General features: G+C 32.1%; 3 protein-coding genes across 8 annotated transcripts; 1 reads left to right on the top strand and 2 right to left on the bottom strand.

The window, feature by feature from the left end:
• Positions 1 to 2,130: 2,130 nt before the first annotated feature.
• Positions 2,131 to 6,391, bottom strand: LOC100818794 (prolyl 4-hydroxylase-like protein). Its single transcript, NM_001289277.2, has 6 exons — positions 6,217 to 6,391; positions 5,955 to 6,117; positions 5,065 to 5,122; positions 3,455 to 3,630; positions 2,818 to 2,887; positions 2,131 to 2,679 (listed from the first exon to the last, which is right to left on the bottom strand). The coding sequence occupies exons 1-6, from the start codon at positions 6,357 to 6,359 to the stop codon at positions 2,384 to 2,386; spliced, it is 906 nt and encodes a 301-aa protein (NP_001276206.2). The 5' UTR covers positions 6,360 to 6,391; the 3' UTR covers positions 2,131 to 2,383.
• A 1,397-nt stretch (positions 6,392 to 7,788) lies between these two features.
• On the bottom strand, positions 7,789 to 13,257 carry LOC102670300 (receptor-like cytosolic serine/threonine-protein kinase RBK2). Of its 6 annotated transcripts, none has more exons than XM_041008266.1 (11): positions 12,708 to 13,257; positions 12,398 to 12,496; positions 11,577 to 11,900; positions 10,998 to 11,141; positions 10,456 to 10,830; positions 9,804 to 10,055; positions 9,535 to 9,689; positions 9,344 to 9,423; positions 9,080 to 9,215; positions 8,645 to 8,794; positions 7,789 to 8,385 (listed from the first exon to the last, which is right to left on the bottom strand). In XM_041008266.1, the coding sequence occupies exons 3-11, from the start codon at positions 11,605 to 11,607 to the stop codon at positions 8,182 to 8,184; spliced, it is 1,527 nt and encodes a 508-aa protein (XP_040864200.1). In that variant the 5' UTR covers positions 11,608 to 11,900; positions 12,398 to 12,496; positions 12,708 to 13,257; the 3' UTR covers positions 7,789 to 8,181. The 6 variants fall into 6 exon arrangements, with proteins under 6 accessions (XP_040864200.1, XP_040864201.1, XP_006594454.1 ...); XM_041008267.1 differs by having other exon boundaries at positions 11,577 to 11,633; XM_006594391.4 differs by having other exon boundaries at positions 10,998 to 11,128; positions 11,577 to 11,633.
• Positions 13,258 to 22,149: 8,892 nt separating this feature from the next.
• LOC100820034 (uncharacterized) lies at positions 22,150 to 23,781 on the top strand. Its single transcript, XM_006594388.4, has one exon. The coding sequence runs from the start codon at positions 22,736 to 22,738 to the stop codon at positions 23,273 to 23,275; it is 540 nt and encodes a 179-aa protein (XP_006594451.1). The 5' UTR covers positions 22,150 to 22,735; the 3' UTR covers positions 23,276 to 23,781.
• The last annotated feature ends 4,074 nt before the right edge of the window (positions 23,782 to 27,855 follow it).

The raw sequence follows: 27,855 nt of genomic DNA, 5'->3' as shown, positions 1-27,855 counted from the left end.
CTCTATCTATGAACTGTACAAAACACACGACTCCTCAATTGTTCTCAAAATAATTTTAACTCGTCGTCCTTTAAGGGTCTTATCATTAACTCGTCGCCCTTAAAGGGACTTAACATTAACTCGTCGCCCAAAAGGGGACTTAGCATCAACTCGTCGCCCTAAAAGTTAACATCAACTCGTCGCCCTAAAAAGGACTTAGCATCAACTCGTCGCCCTAAAAGGGACTTAACATCAACTTGTCGCCCTAAAAGGGACTTAGCATTAACTCGTCGTCCTTGAAGGGACTTATGATCGTGTGATTATACAATTCATAGTTCACAACTCAATGCACATATATATCTCAATCATATACATACTCAATTTATCACATACACTTAATCCCAATCACAATGGTATAATCTCAATTTAACATGTTATTACACCTCATGAATCATATACATTTTACTTATGAACTATGCAATACACACATCTACTCAATTGTTTTCAAAATCATTTTAACTCGTCGGGTTCCCACAGTGGATCTCATCACAATACTCGTCGCCCTTAAAGAGTCTTACAATTGTGTGATTGCACAGTTCATAGTTCACAACTCAATACACACATCTCATCTCAATACATATGTATTTCATCATCTGTCACATGTTCAATTTATCACATACTCACAGTTTGAATCATCATTTCATAACCTCAACATAACAATTTATACAAAAGATTTTATCACAACATGGAATGTAAAACCTCTGAAATAGTTCCTCACAATTGTATCAAAATCAATTAATCAAAATCATGGATTAACACAAAGACATCAAGAACACTCAAGTTTATCAATCAATTCTCATCAGGACATCAATTGGTACATAGAACACAATAATATTGTATTCATAATCATAAAGAAAAATTATAATTCAATAAACATCCCAAAATAAAACCAAATTTAGTTCTCTAAGGATCCCTACACATGTTCATTCTAACCCCCAATTGCGATAAACTCATCCCTTACCTCTGAGCGGACTCACGTGTCTTCAGCTAGCGATAGTAACATCTCTAGCGGTTTCCTGAGATTCCTTCAGTTATTCTTCCGACTGCTCCAATAGAATTCCCAAACGTCAGAGAGACGAAGAAGAGATTGAAACTTCCACTTGTACTGTCTTCATGCGATTCCTTTTTGTCCCTCCACGAATATTATCTCAAAAATCCCAACGGTGAAAGTGTGAGCAATTGAATTTCGAACAACATATCCAAATTTCATAAAAATCCAACGGTTAAAAAAACCGAAATCATAGTTTTACCGAGACAATTTTGGATTTCTGCGGACAAATAAAAGGCTACAATGCGAAGGGTTTTCCTCTAAGCTCAGACATAATATCAAAATTCCCAACGGTGAGAATGCTCGGAATTGGGTTGCGAATGTGGTGCTCAAATTTCACGACGATCCAATGGTGAATGAGCCCGAGATCGTTGTTTTTTTAAGACAGGTTTGGTGGACTGCAAGAAAAAGAAAGAGTTTTGAGAGGAAAAGGAGAAAAACAAAAATCAGGCCAAAAAGAGGCACCTGACTTAATATAACTATTTATACCTAGGGTACTCAGCCTATTATTTGCTCTATATTTATTTTATAAAAACAAACTCTATTTTATTTTCTATCAAACAAATAAATGAAATACTCTTTTTATTTTCTCTCAAATCATTATTTTAATTAATAATTATATTTCCTTATTTATTTATTTATAAAATCTCATCATTTTTCTAAAACTTTATTTATTTATAAATAACAATCCTTTTTAAGCTAGATTACAAAAATTGGGATGTTACAATTACTTTCTACTTTCTTATTCTTTTCACCATAGTGGCCAAAATGCTTCTCCTTAAAATAAGGTTCACGAATAGTTGCTATAAATTTATAATGTCTCATGATCCAGTCAGTGAAATCCCCAATATGAAATGCAGTGAAGTATGTTTTGCAATCTGCAACTAGGCTTCTTATTCATCTACTCGGTAATAAGAAAAGTATTCTGCCTCTCTTTCAATTTCTATCCCCAGCTAAGTTGTTGAATTCTTGAATCACTTCAGGAAATTTCTCATTCCATGAAAGCAACAAGTGAACGTGACAAATTGACAAAACGAGAATGAGGGGAAACAATAACATGGGATAAAACAACGTATACTTCCTTTTTTGTAGTTTTACATACAAAGTATCCGACGAAATGTACCTCTTGAAGTGTGACCATGCACTAGAACACTATCTGAGAGCTAATTATAATGAGACAGAATACAATACAATTCACAAAAAAAGAAAATACATAATAAAAATCTGAGAACCAATTGAAATTTGAGTCAACGTCAAAAATACCATGTGGAATCTGGAAAGCATTCAGTAACACTTCTAACATTCCTTGCAACTTTTCATGCAGTAGCCAGGAAGGCCTGGAGATCCAACCATATATTCGGGATTACTAGTACATTCTCCAAGGGTAGCCCATCTCTCACAGTTTTCGTGCTTATCATTGCAATCCCCTCCATCTCCCACCACCTTGTCAAATGAGTCCACATGAATCCATTTTGTTGCTGACCATTTCTCACCTTCAATTACAGGGCATCCTGCATGTAGACTCAGTGTGTCTGGGATAGCATTTGGGTAGAGACTAAAGAAAAGAAGTGCATCCCCTCTTCGTGGTTTCACTGTGAATTGCCCATACAAGGAAGGAAGAGAAAATTAATGATTTAATTTAACATAATTCGACAGGCAGCAAATGTGGCTGACACATTAATACAAAAGAAAAACAATAGAAGTAACTAACTATGTGTTCAGTTGCCCACCTGCTATTCCTTTTTGGGCACACTCAGAGAGATTTTCATTTGTTTCAGAACCTTTGTGACGTGGAGATTCCTGAAACCAGAATTATAAAGTTATCTTATCAAAGTTCGTCACTAGAAGTAAAAGGTAGAAACAATTTCCTTTGCAGAACTAGGAATTTTCAGACTCCTCAGCTATTGCATCTCCTCAACCTCTCCTTTCTCAAAAAACTGAATTGTTCTTAGCATGCATCTTCTAGAAGTACACTGTACAGTCAATATATATTATTACCCAATTGAGTATACACCAAAGAGGTCCAATCAGGTATAAACACTAACTCCAAAAGTTTTTGCTCAGTCTCTAATCTTAAAATAGTCAGAAACTAAAAATAATTACGAGCAACTAGTGAAGAAATGAGAGAAACTCTGACATGAATGTAATCTCACAAGACATTTTGGGTAACTTAAATATCGAATAGTTCCTAGTGATAAGTTCAGTTGACACAAGAAAATTGTAGAACTAAATAAGGATCTGAGTTAGGCCTCAAGGCCATTATAACTATGCAGATGCCAAGAAAACTCTAATTTGACAAATTATAAAAGCAATTATTTACCAGGATTATATTTTTATCTATGGAAATATGTGAAATACTAGACAAACCTCTGCATCAGGGAACACTGTCTCACCACCTTTGGTTACATCAGTGAGATACATGAGAACTGTCGCAACTCGGTGTCCACCCCGAGCTATATTAACTTTATCAGCAAAGTAATCATAATGAGGATCATATTTCTGCCCGTGCTCATATCTTAATACTTGTATGTCTTCTCCATTTTCTGAAAATCAATAATCAAATACTGTAATGAATTGACTATTGCATCTTCCTTTTTTTTTTCCTTTCAGTGGTTAGGGAGGGGAGGGGAAGGGAGAGAAGCTGAAAATACATTGTCATTATTTAACTGATTAGACAAAATAATTGAATTTATGAAGAGAGGTTTTTAGGCACATGATTTTATGAAGATTATTTGCACAAGATACTTGTGATTCACAATAACTATTCTTTGGCCCCTCTATTTCTGATTTTCTCCAGTAAACTGTGAATGCTTTAAACTGTTCCTTTCCCTCTTGGAAGTTGCCATGGTACCGGATGGATATGGTACTTATGGTGAGTTGTCAAGCATTTATTGAATATTGATTATGTAACAAATGTTTGTGGCTCTATTAAATATAACCAGCAGCCAATTGAATGCTTGTTGGGTAGCATACCCAGGAAAAAAAAGGATGAGAGTCCCTTCATGCTTTCCATATACCATAGCATCTTTAAAGTCAATGTTGAGAGTTATGGAAAAGGTAAATTTAAATAAATTAAAGCAATTAAGTATTCAGTAAAAAATCAGTTTATTTTAATTAATCCTATTTTATTAAGAATATAAAACTGGAAAGTTTTTATTAGGAAATAAAGTAATGTAGGTCCTGGTTTTAAACCTTCTAAACTGCTATTAAGAATGTACTGAACACGTAAGATGACACCCAATGCAATATTGCAATCAACACAGTTTCCTTGTTTAAATTATTAAATGATAATAGCCTCCTTTATTTAATTGGGACAAGTTTAAAGATCACAGTGGAATTTTAGAAGTTTGGAGGAATGGAGAATTGCAATAAACAATTCCACGCATCACACTCACATTAGGGTTTTCCTGACATGCAGAATAAGACAGGAAGATAAACTTTGGAAGGCCGTGGTAGGCAGGCAGATGGAAGAGAGAGAATGGGATCCCTAAAACTTCAAAAACTTTGTAAATCATAATAGCTCCAGAGCCCAACAAGCATCACAGTTCAGTCCTGGAATAATCTGCTTATATTTTATTTGACAAGTAAAACATATTCACGATTGGTTTCCTCCTATGTTTTTTATAGCCCTAGTTTAAAAGACTTTATTTTAAAGCCAAAGACTACTGTTACGATAACAAAACAAAAAGTGCCAAGATACAGAGAATAATAATAAGACTACCTTCTCATTCACTTGTAATGTTAGCGTTTCAGGCCAAAACCTAAATTGATTGTGTATAATCCAGACATTATAGGAGAAAAACCAACAAAATTAGTAATAAAATAACAAATGGCAATCATAATTGCAGTCGACCCATTACATCCAAGTAAAAGTCATACAAACCTAGTATCAAGTATCAGCAGGGCAAAGATATAAGTTCCACAGCTTTTACAATAATACCATGCAGACTTGCATCATGATTTTATATAAACCATACCTTTTGGAAGAAAGGTCCATGATGAAATCTTGTCTTCAATACCAGCAACAATCAGATCCTATAAAATAACAGAACAGAGTAAAAAAAACATTTCATACAAAGTACCCACCACAGTTTTTTTCTTTTTTATAATATGAATTACAAGTTGAACCCACTAATGTTCAAACAACAGAGCAAGCCTAAATATCCACCATAGTCTCTACAAAACCTGTCAACTAGGAAAACTCACAAACCCCAATCAGAATATTGTCCCTAAGTAACTCACCGTGTTATTCTTCTATAAACAGTCTCTATACTCCCTAACTCGCCATGCAAAATAACAAAAAATAAAACCATGGGTGGAATTGACTTTCCCAAATCACTAGAGAATGTTCTCTCTCTCATAGATGGAATTCACTTTCCAAATCACTAGAATGATCAATGCAATTGTTTTAACCTCCTTAGGGAGATCCCCTGACACTCAAAGACTAGTTGAGTTATCTATGACTGGGTAAAACTGTTTGTGATCTAGACCTGTGCAGCAATCTTTTAAATGGGGCTCTACTAATAATAGTCCCAACAAGCTATTGGGGCCCTGCCTTGTAGTATTGAGAGTGTCTACCCGTTCTACCATTTTTTGTCAAAAAAAAAAAACCAAGTTAAAGACATTAAACAAATGTTCCTCACAAGGATTAACTCAGTTAGTTGGTTGAGATGTTGTATGAGTGTTATAAGCCCCCTGGTACCGAATTCAATTCCTATGGATAAAAAAAAAAAAAAACAAATGTTCCTTTGTAGTTACGTTACATCCCCACATGCACTAAGTACTTACAAGATTGATATCGGATCTACCACTAGCACATAAAAATTCAATTATAAAAGGTAATAAATGAAGAGAAGGGGGAACCAACCTTGTTCTTGGGAATGAACATGCCGGAGCTCGTTCTGACTTCGCTCAACTTGCTCTCGCCGGACAAATTATCGGCCACCGCGGATCTCTTGAGCTCCGATTTGGCGATGGAAATCAAGTGATCGCATTCCAATTCCGTCAGAAAACCCTCGTAAACGAAAGCTCTGCACCAAACACATTCAAATCATTGTCATTATCATTCGCTGAGTACCAAATTGAGTTTCATATGCAAACGATGTGTAGTGTAGAAAGTAGAAACAGACCTCGGTTTCCACGAAACTTGTTTGACCTTGGAAGGGTCGATGATCGCACTTGCGGAGCCAGCGTAGGAGCTGAATGCTTCGTGCCATTGTAACATCAACGCCAACGCTGATACCATCACCACACACCAAACCCTACTACTCATTTTCGTTTCCCTTTCCCTTTCAATTTCTAACTAACTTTGTCTGTACTTTGCCTTTACACGATTTGTTTTAGGAAGAACAAACTTTTAGAGACATTTGACTTTTTTGAAGGCTTTATATCATGATTAATTTCATTTTTTAAGTAATTATTATTGGCTTAGTTAAAAACTCATGGAGCAATTTACAGACATTTTCATTTTTAAAAATTACTACATGATTTTTTAATATTTGAAAGATTATTTATATTTTTTTATTTTAAAAATGATTTAAGAGTAATATTTCAAAAATGAATTTGAAGGTTTATTCAACATAGCTGCATTTTCGGGGTAGAACATAGGTTCCCTATCCATCCGCATGATACATTTTTTGGAAAGAGATAAAAATTTTAAATGTGATTAAAGTTTTATACAAATGATCAAGGTTGGTGTGAGAATATTTTGAAATTCTATAAGGTAATCAAAAATCTTAATTATAATTATTGGAAAAAAAAAAGAATAATAGTTTAAACACAATTTCACACCAATGTTAAATAAAAGAGCAGCCTTGTTTGGAAATGAATATATGCTTTTTATATTTGAACAATGATTTCTTTTACTGCAAAAATATGCATCCAAACACGATCTTAGACGTATGCTTAAACGAAATATATTGACTTTGAAAAATGGGATTGTTTTAAAATAACTCCAATTCTTTCTTTCTGTTTTTCGAATCAAATGGTCGTTCTCAAATCAAATCACCATCAAGCATAGATGCAAAATAATACTGCTTTTTTTTCTTTTTTTCTTTTTTCCCTTGTTTGTATTCATGATCATGAATACTCCTAATTATTAGTAGCTCAATTTTTTCAGCACTTTTTAACCTAATAAATGTCAATAAAGTGGGGCAAAACAGAGGAGGGAAAGTTATATGTTAGGTTTCACTTTAATACTAAAAATTATAGTGTCAGGCGCACTTTAAGTGTTACAAAAATGCTTTTGTTATGTCAACTGTCAAGGCATATTAACGAAAGGATAAATATAGGAAATCACAACACAATAACTACAATAACAATAATGATAATAAGTGACTAATAAAGATAAGATAATAATGATAATAATAATAATAGTTTTAAAAAAATAATGATTATAAGAAATGATAATCATAATAATAATGTGTATTTTTTAAGAAATATGAAGAAATTAAGTCTAAATGGATTGCTTTTACGATTAAAAATTAAAAAAAATCCAAAACATTTTTTGAAAAGAAAAAGAAGTTAAAAGTGTTTTAAATTGATTCAAAACCAATTCATACTTATTTTAACGGACACATTATGTTTTTAATATATAAAAAAAGACACATTTTGTTTTGAAATTTTAAATTTATATTCGAAAACTAAAAGCTAAAAATTTACAACTACGGAAGAGATATAAAATAAAAATCACATGGCACAAATTGAACAAATAAAAGGAAATTTTCTTGGACAAATCTGCTTATGGTTACAACAGAAAATTAAACAACTTGCTGAAAAGGGTATTTGCAGTTGATGATGATCATTGACACTGCAACCATTCTGAAGCTTTAATTGGGCTTCACAAATTATACCCCAACTTCATCATCATTTTGACTAAATAAAAATATTGACAAGCATGCTACATCCACACGAGGTTCTGCCTCTACCTCAGTTTCTGTCTTTGTTAACCCCTTCAACCCCATCATGTGCTGGCCAGCTCTGGATCCTCAAGTGGAATCAGAATCAGTTCATGTTCTGCAAATAAATCACACTGACCTATAATTTCAACTTATGTAGTTCCTTGTACACACATTATCTGAATCACTGGCCATATGCTAGATTTTCTCTTCATCGTCTGTAACAGAGCTACTGCAGCCTAGAATAGTCTCCATGTGTCGATCCCTCTCACTCAAAAACTTTGTTGAGTTGTACTCTTCTGCATCAAAGAGTTCTTCAGAGTATGTCCTCTGAAGTTTTGACTTCGATCGTTCTTCCATGATTCTTAAGCTCTCTTCTTCCCCTCTTAGTATATCAAATACCTGCATCCAATCAGGAAAAAAAAAAACACAAACATTAAAAGCTTTTGTTTATTTATGCTTAACCAAAATTTGCAGCTATTATTTATGCTTAACCAATTTTGCAGCTATTATTTCCATACATTGTTAGGGTCATTTGGAGAGAAAGAATGATATTATGGTAATATGAGAGAATTCTATTAATTCAGATAAGTGGTTGGTGCAAAGATGCTTGGACAAGTCAACCTTCTCTAGCAATCTACTGAATATATAAAGGACTTGCCTGGCTCATATCCGGTCGTTGAATTGAGGACTGGTCTACACACAGAGAAGCTGTTAAGGTTACAAGTTTCATCTGCTCTTCATCATAAGCATCAGCCAAAACTGGATCCACAAGCTCTTTGATGTTATTTGCAGTTAGCAAAGGTTTTGCCTGCAATGATTATTTTGTAAAAAGGTAGATTAAAATTAGATTTTAATTTCTATGCACGGTTAGTGTAAGTATCTTTTCACTGTCAACAAATTAGAATTTATGGTAGGTATAACTTTTTAAGTGATTATTAATTTATTATAAAAGTCAGCAAACTTATCATGCACGACAGCTGAATTGGATGATTCTGTAGAAATCGTTTATCCTATTTACTTTTAATATTAAACATTTTCCTTGTCAAGATGGTTAATAAACATCTAGTATTTGTTTGTGCAAAGGCAGACATACCCACATCACCAGACTTTTCTGTGAGCTATCCAAAGCTTGTCGACCAGTAATGAGCTCCAATAATAGCACACCATAAGCATAGACATCAGTCTTTTCATCTACTATACCATGCATAAAGAATTCAGGAGGAAGGTAGCTGTTGTAGCATCCAAGGTTAATGCAAAAGAAAAACATAAAAAAAAAAGTGTCAATTAATTGGTGAAAAGAAGGAAAGAAAAAAAAATGTAAACATAGAAAGATTGTGAAGATGTTAAATATACAAACCCGAATGTGCCTTCCACTTTGGAGACGGTGTGATGAGTCCATTGGTCGGGCAACCACTTTGCAAGCCCAAAATCAGATATCTGGTGTAAGATTAGCATTAAACAAACTTACTTAGATGAAACAATAAAGATTGTAAACTGATTTAGAACAGAAGAAGTTCCATAATCAGATTTGTGAGGCATATGAGGCACCTGAGGCTCAAAATCCTCTGAGAGAAGAATATTAGAAGCTTTGATGTCTTTGTGAATGATCCTTCTTTGACACTCCTCATGCAGATAGCGAAGGCCCTCAGCAGTCCCCAAAGCAATCTTATATCTGAGGTTCCAATTCAGTTTCTCTCTGGGTCCTGAAATCATGCAAATGAAAGGAAAAACGAAAAAGGTAATTATAACTTTTGTAATTATCCCAAAATTTGCATAGCATTCCAGAAACTCTCAAAATGGTTAGTTAGTATGTATACCATAAAGTATGGATGACAGGCTACCATGTGGAGACAATTGAAGAACAAGAAACATTCCTCCTTCAACACCATATCCAATCAATCTAGCTATGTTTGGGTGGTCCACGTGCACTATAATGCCAAGCTCAGACAAGAAATCTGCAGTCATTTCTTCTTGGCACCCTCTTGTCAACCTTTTAATGGCAACAAAGTTTCCATCCTCCAATTTGCCCAAGTAAACCTCAGCATAGCCTCCCTCCCCAATCAAATTTTCTTCAAAAGTAAACATATATAATATAGCTTATCAGCCAAGCTAACATGATGTCAATATATCATCATTAAAAAAAAAAAAAAAACAAAGGTTTCTAGAGTTACTTGGATTAAGAGTTTGTTGGGATAAACTTCTCCATAAGTACTTACGGAAAAATTTATTTCATTTTTCCTTCTTGGTTTCTTTTCCTACAAGTTCTTACAGAGAAGTTTATTCAAATAGACCTACTTATTGGATTAGCTAATACAAAGCAATAGTTCTTTTTAATCCATTAAGTGCTTACAGAGAAGTTTATTCAAACAGATCCTACTTAATGACTTATTGGATTAGCATACCAATTACCATGGATTAGCTAACACAAATCAATAGAAACTTGATTTTTCTGTAAAGAGAATTGCATACCATGGCTAAAGTCATTGGTTGCAGCTTGGATCTCGGCGAGAGTGAAGTTTTTCCAGGAAGATTTGAAGCAGCCAAACTCAGCGTCAAAAGATGCATGAAGAGCTGGAGAATTCAGAGAAGGAATGAGGTCCTCCCTGATCCTCTTGCTTTTTCTTCTTGTCAGTTTTGGAACATTTTTAAGTGGGTGAAAAGGTTGGAAAGGCATTTGTGATCCTTTCTTGAGTAGTTTAAAGAAACCCCGCCATTGGTTATTGGTATTAGGTGCCCCAGCAAAAGATCCCTGACTCTCCGAATCAGAAGTGCTGGCCCTTGAACTTGGGGTTTCAGACCCTTGACTCCTAGGAGAGCCCTCTTCAATCTCTAAAGCTTCCAAGTCTAATATGGTATTCATTTTCAGCATTAATACAAAAAAAGAACAAATGAATGAAAATAGTTAAGGTTTCAAATTTCAACACTTCAACACAACATGTTTGGAGAAAAAACAAAAACAAAAAAGTGTTGGAAACAAGAAAAGAAGAGAAAGGGAATTGAATTTCAATTACCAGTGCTTGAAAATGAATCAGAAAACCCAGGTCGTGGACGCCTGCCTCTAAAAACCGATCTATCCCTTCCAGCTATTTGTTTTCTTTCTCTTTCAGCTATTTGTTTTCTTTCTAACTTGTGGACGCCATTGCTTCCAACATAATCTTTTGTCAGCAAAAACCAAAGAGCATGACACAATAATATATTGGACATGCATGGCCTAAGAGACTAAAAACAAATTCCAATGCAACCATCATGTATATATATGATCAAATGCCACCGACAGCCAGAACCACAAGACAAAAATAAATATCAAAGCAACATCAAGATCATCATCACATGGTTGAAAACTTGGAAGTAAAAAAAATGTACATTAATTTATTCACTAGTCGGTTAATATTATTAAGGAGACCAACATGAAAAAAAATACAAATTGAAAGTTGAAACTAATAGAAGAAACACAAATTGACAAACCATGGATGCATGAGATGAAAAACAAACGTTGCATGAAAAAACAAATAGAATGTGATGGTGACATGCACCAATAAAGAAGTAAAAAGAATACATATATGCATGAACGAAAGATAGATAGTCATTACCTCGGGGAAGCTTGTGGTTCTCGTTGTTCATCGGTCATGGTGGCCAATTATATTAGGCTAGGCAAGACGATCGAGTTTCCGAGAACCAAAAGGGTAGCCACGGGAATGACGCGCACGCATATAGAGTCAGAGAGGAAGAGAAGAAAGAGAAAGACATGAAAATGAAAGTAGCGGTTGGCATGATTTTTCTGTGTCTTTCTATGATAATACTACAACCTTGTCATTATCTCACACCGGTTTTTGTTGCCCCAAATACGGCTTTAATTAGTTTCTTGCTCATTCATTGTTTGTTTCTTCTTAATGCATATCTGAATTTTCTCCACCCTTTGATATAAAAAAAATATTAAAATGAATAAGCAAGCTAGTTGTACGAAATTAAGATAGTCAAATTTAATTAAAAGGCTGTGGCTGGTTGGAGAGAGGCTTATGAACTTGCACGTAGGGATGACCAACTTCTCTCCCTCCCACGTCTTTGGCACGTGGAGGTGAAGCTAACCAATGGCTTTTGTATTTTTATTTTTTTAATTTACATATAAATGGATTTAGTTAATGTTAATGGCTTGGAACGAAAATGTTAGTAGTTAATTACCCAACCTATATAATTAACAATATTGTGCAGAATTTTAATCAGGTTGAGAAAATTAACAAAGTTTTTTTTTAAGATATTTTTGGAAATACACAAGAATGGTGAAGATAAATAGCATATTTTTGTTCACTTTTCAGCAATACCAAACCAAAGATATAGGCACCATCGTGTCTATTTTGATGATACATAAAAACAAGATATGTATACTATTGCCCCATTTGATGATAGTACTCACCATCAGACTCACGATCCTCTGCTAAATAACTTCCCATATCAGAAGTGTTTATTCGCGTCGAAGAAGATCTAGAAGAAAGCGTTGAAGAAGCATCATCATCTGCAATCAAATAAGAACTTAATTATCAAAACCCAAAATGAGAAAAATACTGCTCAAATAATTGTTTGTTGGAAGCTTAAAATAATTAAGCCGATTTGCTTACAGCTTATTCACAGTAGGATCAAAATGCTGTCTTGTTGTAAAACTAGACTAATAGATCAAAAAAGAGTAAATTAAGGTGAATAATGAATAGCAGACAAGTTGAAAGTACCTCCAAATTGCGATGTGGAGGTGAAACTTGCTTGACTATGTATCTTAGCGGCAATGTCCGGGGTTCCTTCCTGTGCCAAACTCAAATGCAAACCAAATGTTACGTCCCCCAGTAACATTCGAAATAAATATCTTATTTGTTAGCTACTACTATCATAGACAATGCAAACATGCTAATTATTTTTTTAAGATAAATCCATAATGATCCTTAAGGGGAGGGTGGATAAAGAAATGGAAAAAGGACAGCATATTACACAAAATTAATCAATTGCTTATTTGACCAAACGAACATGATAATTATCAAAATTCCGTAAGATGAAGCCCAAGCAATGCTACAAGCTTAATTAGTTATAGGAAAAATTTCATGATTTAAATTGATAAATCTCAAAAGGTTTCTCGTTCAAAGAATCCCATTAGTAGATACAGTATTTTGTTGAACTGATTTAGTATATTTCACAAATAGTCGCAGATTAAGATTACTAAACTAATAATAAATTAAGCCAAGCCAAGCCAAGATAATAATAAAAAACAAAAATAAAAAAACTTCTTCTGCACACCAAAACAAATACTTCTGCACAAGAACTACAACCATAATAATAAATAATTATAATAATAATAATAATAATAATAGTAAACACATTAGTTAATTAAAAATAATAATCAATTTTTTTATAAAAATGAATTGATAATATTTTCTTAAAAAATATATGTTAAACTTTGATTCCTAATTAACCCCTCTTTGTTAACATTTAATGATAATATAATAATAGAATAAAAGTAACGTAGAGAATTATCTTCATGTTCGCGAAGTGATTTCATAAGCGTCTTTCTGAAAGTCTCCAACTGCATGCAATATCCACCCATTAGTCCAACAACAACTGCAGTCTGCATGGAATAAAAAAATCAGATTTCAGAAGAAAGCAAAGAACGTAATTTGCACCTTGGATACATCTCTGGTGAGCCTTCTCACTGTGTTGGAGAGCGAAGCATTCTCCTTCAGCAAACTCTCCGGTAATTAATCTCAAACAGAAAATGAAAATAAATAACTAAAAGAATTGGTTAGTGTAAACTGAACCGGATTCAGGAACCAGTTGGGACCTTGTCTTGGTCGGCGGCTAAGTGAATCACGAGATGAAAGTAGCAAATCCAGCTATTGAATAAGAGTGCGGCATTATGAAGAGATCATTTTCCAATGAAAGATTCTCCTTTGACAAAAATGAAAGATTCTCTTTGCAATGGAACAGTGAAAGATTATTTGTCGACGCCGCTGGTTTAATTTGCTCGGTTTCGACAGTGGAAAGCTCTCATTTTATTGGTAAGTCGTTAATGTTTACTACCACGTGGTCCACGACTCTGATGGTCTTCACCATAATCTCATTCATAAGATTAATCCTACGGTCCTTATCCTTGCTGGAGAGGATCCAAATCCAAAAATTATTGTAGTGCACCCACCTTCTTTCTTTTTTCGTTTTAGTTGATAAAACATCTTCAGAAGATAGAGTTGTTTCAGAACAAGACAAGGTCACTTGTTCAGTTTTGCATTCTTTCAATCGGCAAATACACTTGCGTAAAACCCAAGGACTCCTGAAAGAGTAAGTTATGTCTGGATTGAAGTTGAATTTTTTTATTTTTTTTTTACGGATTCTAATATATAACGTGAACTTTAGAGTACAAAATAAAAAATAAAAAATTGTTACTTTGAGACTAAAATGCTTTTCAATTCTCTCATGTGAAATTTAAACATACACTAAAATATATGCTAGTATGTACCTGCTTCGTTTGATTTTGAGGTTTTGTGTGCGGTGGTTGCATGGCATGGGCCTAGCACAGCATACTTCAATTGGGGTGGCTTTATGTGCCGAGCACCTTAATTTGGGGCTATTGTATTCTACACTCCCATTATTGTATCATGCATCTATCATTGTATTCTGAAAATTCCATTCCATAGTGTAAATTTATATTCCAGAATGGATGGCTTGACTTGACTACTTACTATCATGAATATTTTATTCATCTGGCTAACTAACCCCAAAATCATCCTTTGGGCTTTTAGATATTTAGTCTAGGCACTTTCTATTTCCACACCCCATATTTGCTAAGGAAAAAGGGTATAATGGGTGATTTAAATATAAAAAGGGGATATGGGGTTGTACTTATCAAAACTGTAGCGTGTAAATAGAAAGTACTTTAGTCTGTTTTTTGTTGAATAAAGGGCCAATCGGCCCAGATGTGTAGTTATTGATAAACGTAAACATGATTTGTTAGTGCTAATTAATAATGTCGAGTTTTGTGGGGTTGAAAATTTGTGTCACCTTCATTTCAGCCTCTGAGATGGGAAACGAAAAACCTTGAGATTTTTCCTGTATTCAGTGGGCCATTCATCATCGCATATAATTACTAACCCATTAATGAATGCTTTTGATTGCTCATCAGCTTCTTTGTGACCATAACTTTTGGTCGATCATTTAGAGCCAGAAATCTGAATGATGTGCAAGTAGATTTTCTCTATGTGTTCCTCTTATCTTTGGTTTGAAGCTGTTCTATAATAATTGCCCAGATCTTTTCCCATCATGGTTGAAATTTCACAGCAAAGGAGCATTTGGTGGGACATTTTTACATTGGTAATGGTATGTTAATACAATGTTTGAAAATCTAAGGCAATGTAGGAAGCTTTTACATCTTTTTTAAAAACAAACATAATGTTTTAACCATAATTCATGTTTTCAACTTGTCAAAGGTAGGTCGTTCATCATGTCAAGATTTCAGGATTAGGAGGACATTTCTTATTACCTAACTACTCAATTAGTATAGTTAAAAGTTAAACCATTAATCATGTGTGCTTACTCTCACGTTGTATATCACTGACCTTTGCGATTAAAATATTAATTATTATTGAATATATGTGTGTTTACTCACACAGTCACACGTATATTAACTAACTTTTAGTAATTAAAATGACGTTTTTATCAACAACATATATATATATATATACTCCTGCATTTTCCTTCTCTTTTTAAAACTTCGCATCATGTTAGATGTCTATTCTTGCAATTTTGCTATAATTATTTTTTATATAAATAAACTTTGAAGAGTTTTTTCTTCTTCTTTTTCTCTTTAAATTTTATCCTCATAAAAAAATTTAAAATAAGACCTGTTGTAATAGAATTCAAGCTCTTATGTCAACTTACTTATCCAAAGGAAGTAAGAGTCTTTAGGGATTGAGTTTGACTAAATTTATTACTCAACTCGGTTAAATTTTTGTGTGTTAAATTTAGTTTGTATAATTTTGTTAATATATTTGATCAAAATCAACCTCCGATTATAAATGGGTTAGGTCAAGTTAAATTAATAAAATTAATTTTTTATAACAATAATTTATTTTTGTTTGAAATTTTCTAAGTATATAATACTAAATGTGCTTAAAAGATATCAATTTGTGATAATATTTAATTAATAAAATTAATATTTTCAATATTAATATTTTATTTTGGATAAAAATGAAATACTATATATAGACTATTAACATGAGAAAACATAAATAAAATCAAGATAAAAACAAAATAACAACTTAAAAAATAAAAAAAAATCATGAATAATTTAATTTAATAAACTATGGTTAAAATTTAATGTATTTTATATTTAATAATTAATTTACATAATAATAAATTTAATTATTTTATGGGTTGGATCTTTAAAAAAATAATATATAAGTCTAATTAGGTTATGTCAAATTTGATTATTTTAGGGTATGCAATATTTTTTAAGAGAGAAAATGACAGGTTAGGGTATGCAATATTTTTTAAATGCCACATTCCAATCAAATGCTTTTTTAGGTTATTTTTCTCTCCTTAATTTTAAAGAGATTTTTTAAATATATTAACTTGGCTCAATTTCTCTTATGCCATACTAGAATTAACGTAATCAACATTGTCATTTGTATATGTTGGGTCAATTATCACATAATTAATTTTCCTTATTTATTCTAAAATATCAAGGATTCAAGTTTAATTATAAAAATATAGCGAAAGAAGAAGTTAATACTTTTGGAATAATTAGATCATTAGAACTTTTGTTTCAATCCTTTAAGACTTAACACATGAATGTATATATAACCTTATTATTATATTAAAGAAAGCTGATAAATTGACCGACCCACCTTATTTTCTTGACGAATTAAACAAGTTAGCACATTAATCTAATCCGCCAAAAATATGAGTTAAATGAATTGACAAATGAGTCCAACCCATTTTGTGATCCCACCTTTGAATGATACGTACCCATGTTCCTTTCAAGCCACTTATCCCTTCTTTGGATGTTTCATCTCTCCTTCCCATGCTATTAGTTTCTATTCCGTGTTTGTAAACTGTACAGGAAAAACGAGACTAAAACACACACAGCGCGCATATTCTTTGCAATTAATTAACTATTATGATAAAAGGTTTAATCGACCCCACACCTTATGAAAACTCAAAACCATATTTGATTTGTTTCCACTACATTTTTTTTTTCTAGCAAAAATTATTGAAACAGACATGTGGGGGATAGAGAATCATTTATTGTTATTATTCAAAAAACAAGTTAAAACTCAACATTGAATTGGGTCCTGAACTAAGTCAAAGGGAGCTACAATGGAAAATACTGAAAGGGCGAAGGAAAATAAAAGGAAAGCATAGTGCAACGATTATAATATAGAGAAAACTCTAATCCAGCAAAAAAAAAAAAAAAAATATATATATATATATATATATATATATATATATAGAGAGAGAGAGAGAGAGAGAGAGAGAGAGACAAAACTCTAATGTTATATGCCCTATTTTATTTATTTTTAAAATTAAATATCATTAAATTAATGTCGTAAATAATTTTTATATTGTATATACACTATATTTAAATACTTATCATTAAATTAATCTTTTAATAATTTGATTTATCATTAAATTAGTTTTTTTTTTTAAATTATCCCCGCTTAAGGATGGATCCAAGAGTGTATTAAAGGGGAGTTGTAATTTTTTTTACATAACTATTTAAATATTTAATTTCTAATAAATAATCATTTAGTAAATAATAAGTTAAAAAAATATATATGATTTACTCCTAAAAAAATTTAAGCAAATATCAACTCAAAAACTTATTTTCTTTATATTTATTTTATTAATATTTTTTAATTTTTCTTTTTATTTCTTCTTAATATATATATATATATATATATATATATATATATATATATATATATATAAACGATACTAAGAAAGATATTTTAGATTTTTAAAAAATTATAAGATGTATAACTTTAGAATACTAAATGTCTAAAATATAATTTCAGTATAATATGTATAACTTACACAAGTCTATCAACTGAATTACCTGAAATATTTTTCATTTATTAAACTTCGTAAACACTAACATATTATTTTATGCGTAAACAATAACTTTTTTAAAGTAGTAATGACGACGATTGATTTGTTCATATATTTATATCGATTCGCTTCGTTAATTAAATTGCTCGTACGTATAGTCAGATTTTCACGTTAAAATCAGTAAGACGCAAAAGCTATTTATAACTTCTACTGGATCCACGTCCGAGAGCAATAGACGTGTTACCAAACACGTTGGGAATCTATTCAACACTATTTAATTTACGTGTACAATCTCCAAGACTGGCCTTGGGATGTCAAAAGTAGCAATTAATGTTCCAATTCTTCGCATTGATGTTCAACGACGATGATCACTTATAAATTAAGATTCGAAAATCTAAAATAAGCAAATTGGTAGAACAACGATGTTTATGGGTAAAATAACGACGATAGTCCATGTTTAGGCAAGTGCAAGACGCAAGATCTACATTGGGGTCAATGGCCTAAGACTGAGGTGAGAGATTCAACTTCAGGATCCAAACAAAGCTACTAGTGTTGAGGTGTATGGTTAGCTTGTGATCAACCATTGTGCAAAAACTTAAGCCATGTCCAAAGCAAAATTGTATTGAGGTTAAAATTTATGATCTCATGAATATTACTTGCACTTCCTCACTAAATTGACCCTTGTGATTTTGAAATGTAGAAACATACAAAAAATAAATAAAAATACATGCATAGAGACCTTTGCTTACAAGCATATTTCTGGCAAAAAAAATATATATCATATTCCCCTCATTAATTTCTCTCATACACACATTGTTATTGTACGATCCTCTAAATTTTAATTGTACCAATTAGGTTATTTAAGTATCACATTTGTACGATTTTGATCATTTTACTACTATTTTATTAATTATTTAACTAATTTTTTTATGCAACACCAATGATCACATATCGATGACATAATAATTAATGTATTACTTTACACATATAATGACCTGCCTTAATTAGGCTTTTAATTTATTTGGTATTGTAATTATGAAATAAAAATATAATTAATCATATATATATATATATATATATATATATATATATATATATATATATATATCAGATAATATATTAACTCCTACATCATCATCTAAAATAATGTTAACAAGTTAACAAAATTTGTTAAATTACCTTAAAAGAATTGTTAAACAGCTAGATAACTTTAGGTCCTAACAACAACAATTACATGTGACATTCAATAAGGCATTGAACATACTTATCAAAACTTTTTTTAATTTTTTTTAAGTGTGATTACAGTTCTTCAAAGTTTTTTGTAATGGTTTTACTTTATGATATTTATTGGTTTTACGCTTAATACACATTATAAAGTTTTATGAGAATTTTGACTAAGCTTTCACTTGAAAACCTCTTAAATTGTTAAATTCACTTTCGTGACGATGAATAAAAAAGTAATATTATAGTGTGGTTTCAAAATTGACATACGACTTGTGAATTCTCTGGGCTGTTTGTTTGATAAAATCTTAACCTTAATCCTTTATCTCTTTATGATTTTCAATTTTGGTACGTTTTTGTCATATTGATTTTTGTGGTAGTAAAAAACTACCACAGTTTTAAAAAACTATAATAATTGACAAATAAATGTAGCGGTAAAAATAACAATTGATAAAATGGACCAAACTAAAATAAAAAAGTTATAGAATCAAATTGAAAAAAAAATAAAGTTTCAAGATAAGAATAATAATTTTGTTATTCAAAAATTAATGCTGCAAATTCTGACTAAATGTGTATATATACGTAATTATACTATTTAAATTTTAACAATTAATTTTTTAAGTGATTTTTCATAATCATATTATAATAATTTACGTAATTAGTTTTAATAACTTCTCATTTGTTTTTTAAAGTGAATTTTCAATTTAAAGGGGTTATTATTTTTTTTTAAAAAAAAATCCAATGAGACAAGAACCGGTTCAAGTGGGCAAAGTGTTTCTGTTTTAGTAAGCAATGGAAAGCTTGACTCAAACTGCGCTTGCTTCATTCGAACACTGACACCCATGAAGAGAGGTGAAATGTCCATTTCACCCCTTACTTTTAAATATATTGCATGGACATTTTTTTGTTTATCTTTTATAAAGATTAGCCTTGATTTTATGGATTATTAATTATTTTGATTAACAAAATTGTTAAAAAGTTTATACAATCATGAGAGAGATTAAAAGGAAAGAGACAGAAATATAAAATAATAAGATGAAAGATGTGATGATGACAATAATAATGTTATAAAAGAATATTATAAAAATATATTATATGAATAATATAAAATAGGTTAGAGAATGATCGAAGGTTAGAAAATAAATAGGTGGTAAGGGAACAGCCAAGTTGAGATGCTCTTTAAAAACTAGATAAGAATGAATTATTCAACAACATTCATTATTAAGAGCATGAACAAAGCCATGTGAAGTGCAAAATCATCACTCTCTATTTATAAACATGCACACATATTAATTTCAAATTAATAGTAGTATGAGTCAAATCGTGTGGTTTCATTTGATCGATATGTGTATATTGTTCAGAAGATAATGTTTGTATATTAGGCTAACACTAATAAACTTGATTAACATAGTGTCCGGCACTAGATGGAAAGTCTCCCAATAGTACTATCGAACTCAAAAAAGTTTCGTTAGGGGGAAATTCAGTCGCACAAATATACCAATGCATGGCTCGCGAAAGCATAACCATATTTTAATCTATTTATTAAAATATAAAAGTTTAATTTCATCTATAAATGATAGTTTATAAAAACTTATAGGTTAAGGAATTTAAAATCTTAAGTTTTTAAATTAATACATAACATTAAATAAATTAAGAATTCCATGTAAAATTATTATATTAATTTATAACTATTGATTTATGCAATTCATTTAATTATATATTAACACAATAAATAACCAAGAAACACAAGTAATCTTTAATGACCATTAACCAGCGCATTAATCTATTTAAATAATTGTATTGAATATTTTGAGAGAGAAAATTATCAGTCATAATAATTATGTCCAATTTGAGCAAGATTTTCTCGTATAGAAATTATGTGTGATTCTCCTAAAAAAATAAGTATTTTGTTTCACTAATTCAAGCCTAAGCCTGTTACACTTATTGAACTGACTATACTAAGCATTACTGAATTGAGTAAGTACAACTCTCACATAAATATTATTTCCTTTTAGGACTATTTCATATCAATTTTATTATATTCAAATGTCTCTTTCATTTGATTTCATATTAATATTATTTTTTATTTTAAATAAAAATTTTACTCTAACTACTAATGTTGATATTTACTACTCCATCTGTTTCTACTCTTCTAGTTTTTTAAAAATAAAAGTCCTTCAAGACTTTTTCTATCTTCCTTATTTATTAGGAACAACTTTCTATATTTTCTATTTATTTTTAGACCTTAATTATCTCCCATATTTGTTTTTATCTGTCTTTCTTTTCTTTCTTCTCTCTTTCACATTAATTAAACATAGTAGAGTTTTTAATGAAAAGAAAGATTTGTTTTGGTTGATTACACATATATTAAATGAGAGAAGAGAGAGTTTTTTTTGTTCTCAGGTTCTTCCTTGGGGCAGCAGTTGCCTTAGAATTGTGAGTGTATTTATTTTCATTATCACTACTATAATTAAAATAATTGGATATTTTACTTATTTTAAACCTTTAATAATTTCCTTAATTAGTAAGCAAAAGTCTAAAATGAGATATAAAATTAATATGATAGCCGAATAAAAAGACTTGAGGAAAAAGAGAAAAAAGGGAGGGGACAATAAAAAATAGAAAATAAAATAAAAATAAGTTCTACAGCTTTTATATTTTATTTTAAATTAATATTTTTCATCTAATTTTATTTTTATTATTATTCTTTAAATTATTTCTATCATCCCAACCAAACCTCGTAATAATACGTATCGATAAAAGAAAAATGACAATGTTATTTCCCAGTTTGAATAGTTGAGTAATGAGTGGGAGTGGGAGTAGACTACTGAGAAATGACCAGGTGGCATATTAGGCTAACCATTCCTACAATTTTTACATTTTTAGCAAATCTTTTGAAGATGGCCGAAACATACATAAATATTTTAAAAAGAAAAATCTTGAAAATAGCATAATTATTGGGCAACCACAGCTGGACCCCACCGAAAACAATAATTTCCTGGAAACATGGTCATCGAGAATGACAACTAACCGAGCCCACACGGCGCCGTTCCCTGACGTCAGTTTCGGGGTGTGACGTGTTGAAGAACAAACGTCCACCGTTAACGGAAAGACCCGATCCACTTGTCAAATGAAACCCACTCTCTCTATCTCCACGCGCGTCGCAAAGTCGGTGGAAACCCACCCCACCTTTGTCTCCTTCCTCTTTCTCCCATCTTATATATATCACCCTTTACCCTCTCTCTCCCTCCCCAGACTCAACCCCCTCTCTTTCTTTTTCTTCCCATTTCACCCCTCGTCTTTCCTTGTTTCCGGTGAGGGCCAACCACAACATATGTTAAACAAGGAACAACCTCCAAAACATAACATCCTACGCCAAACAAAACTTTGACCTCCTTCAGATCTATACCCTTCTCTCTCTCTCTCTTCTATTTTCAAATTCTACATCATGGGCACGGAGGTTCTACGGCCACAAGATTGTTTCACCCAACGCATCGGTGTTCCACCGCCTGGCTTTTCCCGGCGAAGAACCTATGGTACCCACCACAACAACAAAAACAATAACGTTAACAATTATTTCAGGGGTAACCGGAAGCCGACAACCCGACCCGAACAAAGAAAACGGGTTGTGGACAAAAGGCCCAGTTTAGATGATTCGAGGTTTTCGAGTTTGGAGATGGAGAAGGTCACGATTCTTCGGAGGGGGGAATCGCTCGATTCGAAGCTGAAAACAGAGGCTTTGAAGAAGGAAGGTGATAATTTGGTCGTGGTTGGGACCCAGAGGCTCGGACCCGACCCGGATATGGTCCCGAAGCAGATCCGGATCGTGGATTTCAGGTCCGGGCGCGAGATTTACGCCGGATCCGCGTTCGCGGTGTCGCCGTCGCCGAGCGCGCTGCCCTTGCCGTCTTTTTCGAAGAGGCAGCCGGCGGTGGCGGTTGCCGACTCTGCGACCCGTGATCTTAGGCGTCTTCTCCGGCTTGAATGAGCCGAATCGGTGCCGTTTCCGGATTTCGGGTCGGGTCTGACCCGACTCTAACCTATCTTGTGTTCCTTTCTTCGTTCTCTTCCTTAATCTAGAATCTTCTGCTTCTCCTTTACGCCCCTCTGATTTTGGAGTTATGACCCGACCGTGATTTTTTTAAACGGGAAGGCAGATCTGGAATTGGGAAAGTTTGGGGGCGAAAGTGTTAATAAAAGAAGTTTGGAGTAATTTATGACATCTTGTAAGATTGTAAGATCTTGTGGTTGTGGTGGTGGAGGATGGGTTGTGAAGGGTATGTTTAGGTTGTAATTTCAGGTAGGAATGGAAAAAATAAGCTATATTAAAAAAACAAGACAAAAAAGGGAGGAAGATGGGGGGTTGATTTGTAAAATCCGGAAGTGTATGGGGTTCTTTATGTGGGCTAAAATGGATTCTGCTTGTAGGTCTGTATACCCTTTTGTAATGTAAAGTGAAAAATTAAATAGGGAAATGTGGCCAGGTTCAGATTATCTTTGACGTTGTTTCTTTTTTATTTATTTATTTTGTTTCATCCTGAAATAATCCGAGATAAAAGTCTCCATGAACAAAAAGAATTATCATTAATTAAAATTAGAAAAACAAACTAGCTTATATAAATAATACTAATATTGAAACAGTATAAGGATGAAAGATACTGAATTATTGTCCCATTGCATTTTTTCATTACTTTGATCATAGAATAATTGGTCTTGGATATTTTGTGCCAACCAGAGGATAGCATAGCAAACGCCACCAACTCACCAAGGTTTGGTGGAGAAGATTGGGTTATGCTTTTGTGCATTTCCAATTCCAAAATATAAGTAAATTCTCTAAAATAATTTTGATGAGAAGTCTTCTTTAAGCCATAAAATTGTGGTCTATAATTTTCTGTGTTTTGTTTAGAAGAGGAGAGACGAAAGACCTCGATAATTTGGTGTGGTATTTGGTGAAAATGAGAATTGTGTAGATTTGTGCCATTGTCTGTGGAGTGTAGAGACAAATGAGTATAGCCACGCCTGTTTCAAATGTCGGCAGCTGTTGTATTTATCTGTGTTATTGCTTGTGTTGTGAGCATACTTATTTGATTTGGTTTGGACGGTTGGATCCGTCTAATTGAAATTTGGTGATTTAATTTGATTAATTTTATTATTAGATTGGATTGGTCATCCAATTTGATTCGGAATTATCATGTCAAACACTGAATCGGTTCGATTTAATCAATTTTATAAAAAATTAAAAAAAAATTATTTCTATAATGTTATTTTGATGTCTTTTTATTATTAATTATTATTTTAAATTTTATAGTATATATAAATATTTATTATTCAAATAATATTAATTATATATTTATATATAAATACATATGTAATTTAAATTTTTTAATCAAATTAATTAATGACCTATCATTTAAACCAATGACGCAGTGTCTCGATAATCAAAAATCGGATTTCAAAGTATGGTTGGGACAGAAACCCAGGTTGTCTAAGCATAAAGGCACTCTCTTTTTATGCACATTTCAATTCAAAGACAAAACAAAAAATAAAATAAAAATGAAAGAATAAATTAATTCCTTTCAAAATAATATAAAAATTCAAATTCACTTAAAAACTACGGCGTGGACATGGAGAATCATGATCCACTTTTCTCAAAACTATAACTTTTTTGTCAGCTTTAACTTTTTCTTTTTCTCTCTCTCTTTATTTTCATGTTGTGTCTTCTTTAATTATGATTGTTCTGTGTGAACGAAATTCTCAATTGGTTCGGTGACTTTTTTTTTTCTTTTCTTTTACTAAATTGATTTGTAAAGAATTTGATTTTTTAAAATGGCTTTGAATTGAAATAAATTTAGAAATTAAATAAATAAACTATGCCATGCAGAACCATATCCACTTTTCTCAAAACAAAACTTTTGCCTCAGTTTTAACTCCTTTTTTTTATAAAGAAAAGATATTGTCAGCTTTAATTATGTAATTAATGTTGAATGTTATGTGTCAACCAAATCTTCAATATGATTGTAGATTTTTAAAATGTGTCTGACATTGAACCAACAAAAATATTAATTTCCACCAGAAAGGAAAATATAATACATGTATATGGTATCAATTTTTTTTTATCTATTTGAAATAATAATTTAACAAATTTTTAAAACTAACAATAAATATTTTCTTTCCATACGATCAGTTAAAGTTTAAACCATTTTTTCCACTAGTTCTTGACTTTTTGTTATACTAATAATTATGCAATAATGAAGTCCAATATTAAACGAAATAAATATAAAAAACATTTTTTTTCATTTCATAATACTTTTAAATTTTAATTAACATAATCTTTAAGTATAAAATATTTGATAATAAAAAGATTACGGTAATAATTAAAAATAAAATTGGAAATCGTTTACAATTGTAGCTAAACAAGAAACTACAAGACTTGACATAAACCAAACATATTCCAGAAAATAACATTAAGTGATAGAAGAGTGTTTTTATTGTTTTAATGCCTGAGTAGCCTACTAATATCCATGGCTGAGAAAGCTTATACTTTGTATTGGTGTACAAATATTTTGGAATGTGGAAAATGACAATGGTTTATCCTACAGGAACTATTTCCAGAACCAATTCCCAGACTGTAGTTTTTGAAAATCCAATTGAAGCAAATTATACATGTTACGTTCAAGAAAGCATAAAAAGATGAGTATTGTATTAATGTATTTTGTGGGACCCCCTACAAATAAATGAAGTTGGGTAAATGAATCTCACAGATTCACAACCATCCTAGTAAAATGATAAAGTTTTTTGTTTACTCTTGCTTCATATGTCGAAGATTATTTTGGCTCAGCTCTGTGCAGCCCATTAGTTCCACAAGGCTGGTCCACAAAGCAAGAGTACATTATGTTTCGCATGGGTGTTACTAGATGCACCCAACATTATTGTTGATGCACCAACATTTGTTTAAAATATCAAAACTATCCTTGTCCTTTCTTCGCATTTGTGATGTGTGTGCATGAGGGTGGTCCATAAATCTCACCGATCAAGTTATTCCGTATGTCTTTTACAGATCAAGTTGATCCGTATGCACTTAATATCAATATACGGATCAACTTGATCCGTAAAAGGCTTACATATTAAGTTGATCCGTAAGACTTCTACGGATCAACTTGATCCGTAAAAGACTTACGGATCAACTTGATCCGTATGCCTTTTATGGATCAACTTAAAGGCTTACAGATCAAGGGTATTTCAATCTTTTTCCCTTAAATGTTGGGTGCACCAACAATAATGCTGGGTGCACCTAGCAACACCCGTTTTGCATGTGTGACCGGCCCACATAAACGACCATAAAATGAATGTTTACATTCGGAGTGTTGCTAGGTGCACCCAATATTCTTTGAAAATTGAAAAATTATCCCTGCTAATTTCTCCCCTTACAGATCAACTTGATCTATAAAAGACTTACGGATCAAGTTGATCTGTAAGTCTTAAAAATTAACTTACGGATCAACTTGATCCGTAAGGGATATTTCTATCTTTTCGTGCTTAGTGCTAGGTGCACCAACAATAATGCTAGGAGTAACACTCTTACATTCGGCCCTCTCGTATGTGGTTGGTTGGTGTGATCCTACATTATTCTGACTTTTTTGCAATAATAGTAATAAAAAAATATTTATGAAAATAGAGTATATTTACAATGCAAGAGTTGTTTTTTACACGTCTGATTCAAGGAATGTCATCTTGAGTGACGTCTTGTTTGTACCTTTTGTTCCTTTTCATGAAGCTTCATCTTGATTATAGTATCATGTTGCATTGTTGAGACATGTGAAGTTTGTGCATGATGTTCAATTCTAGATGTAGTATCCGGAGGTGCCATCTTGTGTGACGTCTTTTGTTGTTTTCGAAGATGAACAAGAGGCACCATCATGTGGAATTTGATCAGTCGTTGTTGCTTTCCAGAGATGAATAGGAGGCACCATCCAAGATGGCATATCCATTGCAATTATGTTTATAATAGATGCGATTTGAATTGTGATAAAATTGCAAAGTGGATGCAATAGAAACTAAAAAATTAAGAAAGAAGCACTAAGAATATTAAAGGAAAGACAAGCTGTTAACATTAAATGAAAGCTAACAAGTACAATTTGCATTGAAATTACGAAAGGATTGCTTTGATTTTCATTCTTGATCTAGGCCATAGTCAACTCGAAATAGCCAATAGTTACTCCTATTGTTTCACTCACACTTGCAATGACTACATGTTTATCTACGTCGTAATTCTGTGAAGTGTATTTCATTTTTTATGTGTGTAGATTTTGGTCGACCTTTGACATGTAATTTTGAAGGATCAGGAACGATAATATTTTAAGGCCACATCTTTTAGAATCAAACCGCTTCTATTTTCGAAAAATTGCATTGGGTGCATTATCTTGGAAGATGCCTCCTATTCATCTCAGGAAAACGACGGGCCAAAGTTAAAAAAATAACAAAAGATGGTACACAGGATGACGCCTCCTGATACTAATACATTTAGGATTGAGTATCGTGTAAGAATTTCACATGTGTCAACATTGCAAC

This window comes from Glycine max, chromosome 13 (genome assembly GCF_000004515.6).
Source record: "Glycine max cultivar Williams 82 chromosome 13, Glycine_max_v4.0, whole genome shotgun sequence".
Classification (NCBI taxonomy): Eukaryota; Viridiplantae; Streptophyta; class Magnoliopsida; order Fabales; family Fabaceae; genus Glycine; species Glycine max.
This window is presented reverse-complemented; position numbering and strand designations above follow the sequence as displayed.

Bases quoted from the DNA above. Each gene is read 5' to 3' on its own strand.
- LOC100818794 (NM_001289277.2), bottom strand. From the start codon at position 6,359: ATGAGTAGTAGGGTTTGGTGTGTGGTGATGGTATCAGCGTTGGCGTTG. The intron at 5,123-5,954 runs GTTGGTTCCCCC...GTTATTTTATAG, and splicing joins TGTTCATTCCCAAGAACAAG to GATCTGATTGTTGCTGGTAT. The intron at 3,631-5,064 runs GTATGGTTTATA...ATTGATTTTCAG, and splicing joins ATGGACCTTTCTTCCAAAAG to AAAATGGAGAAGACATACAA.
- LOC102670300 (XM_014765736.2), bottom strand. From the start codon at position 11,190: ATGTCCAATATATTATTGTGTCATGCTCTTTGGTTTTTGCTGACAAAA. The intron at 10,831-10,997 runs GTAATTGAAATT...ATACCATATTAG, and splicing joins TGATTCATTTTCAAGCACTG to ACTTGGAAGCTTTAGAGATT. The intron at 9,690-9,803 runs GTATACATACTA...GCATGATTTCAG, and splicing joins CCTGTCATCCATACTTTATG to GACCCAGAGAGAAACTGAAT.
- LOC100820034 (XM_006594388.4), top strand. From the start codon at position 22,736: ATGGGCACGGAGGTTCTACGGCCACAAGATTGTTTCACCCAACGCATC.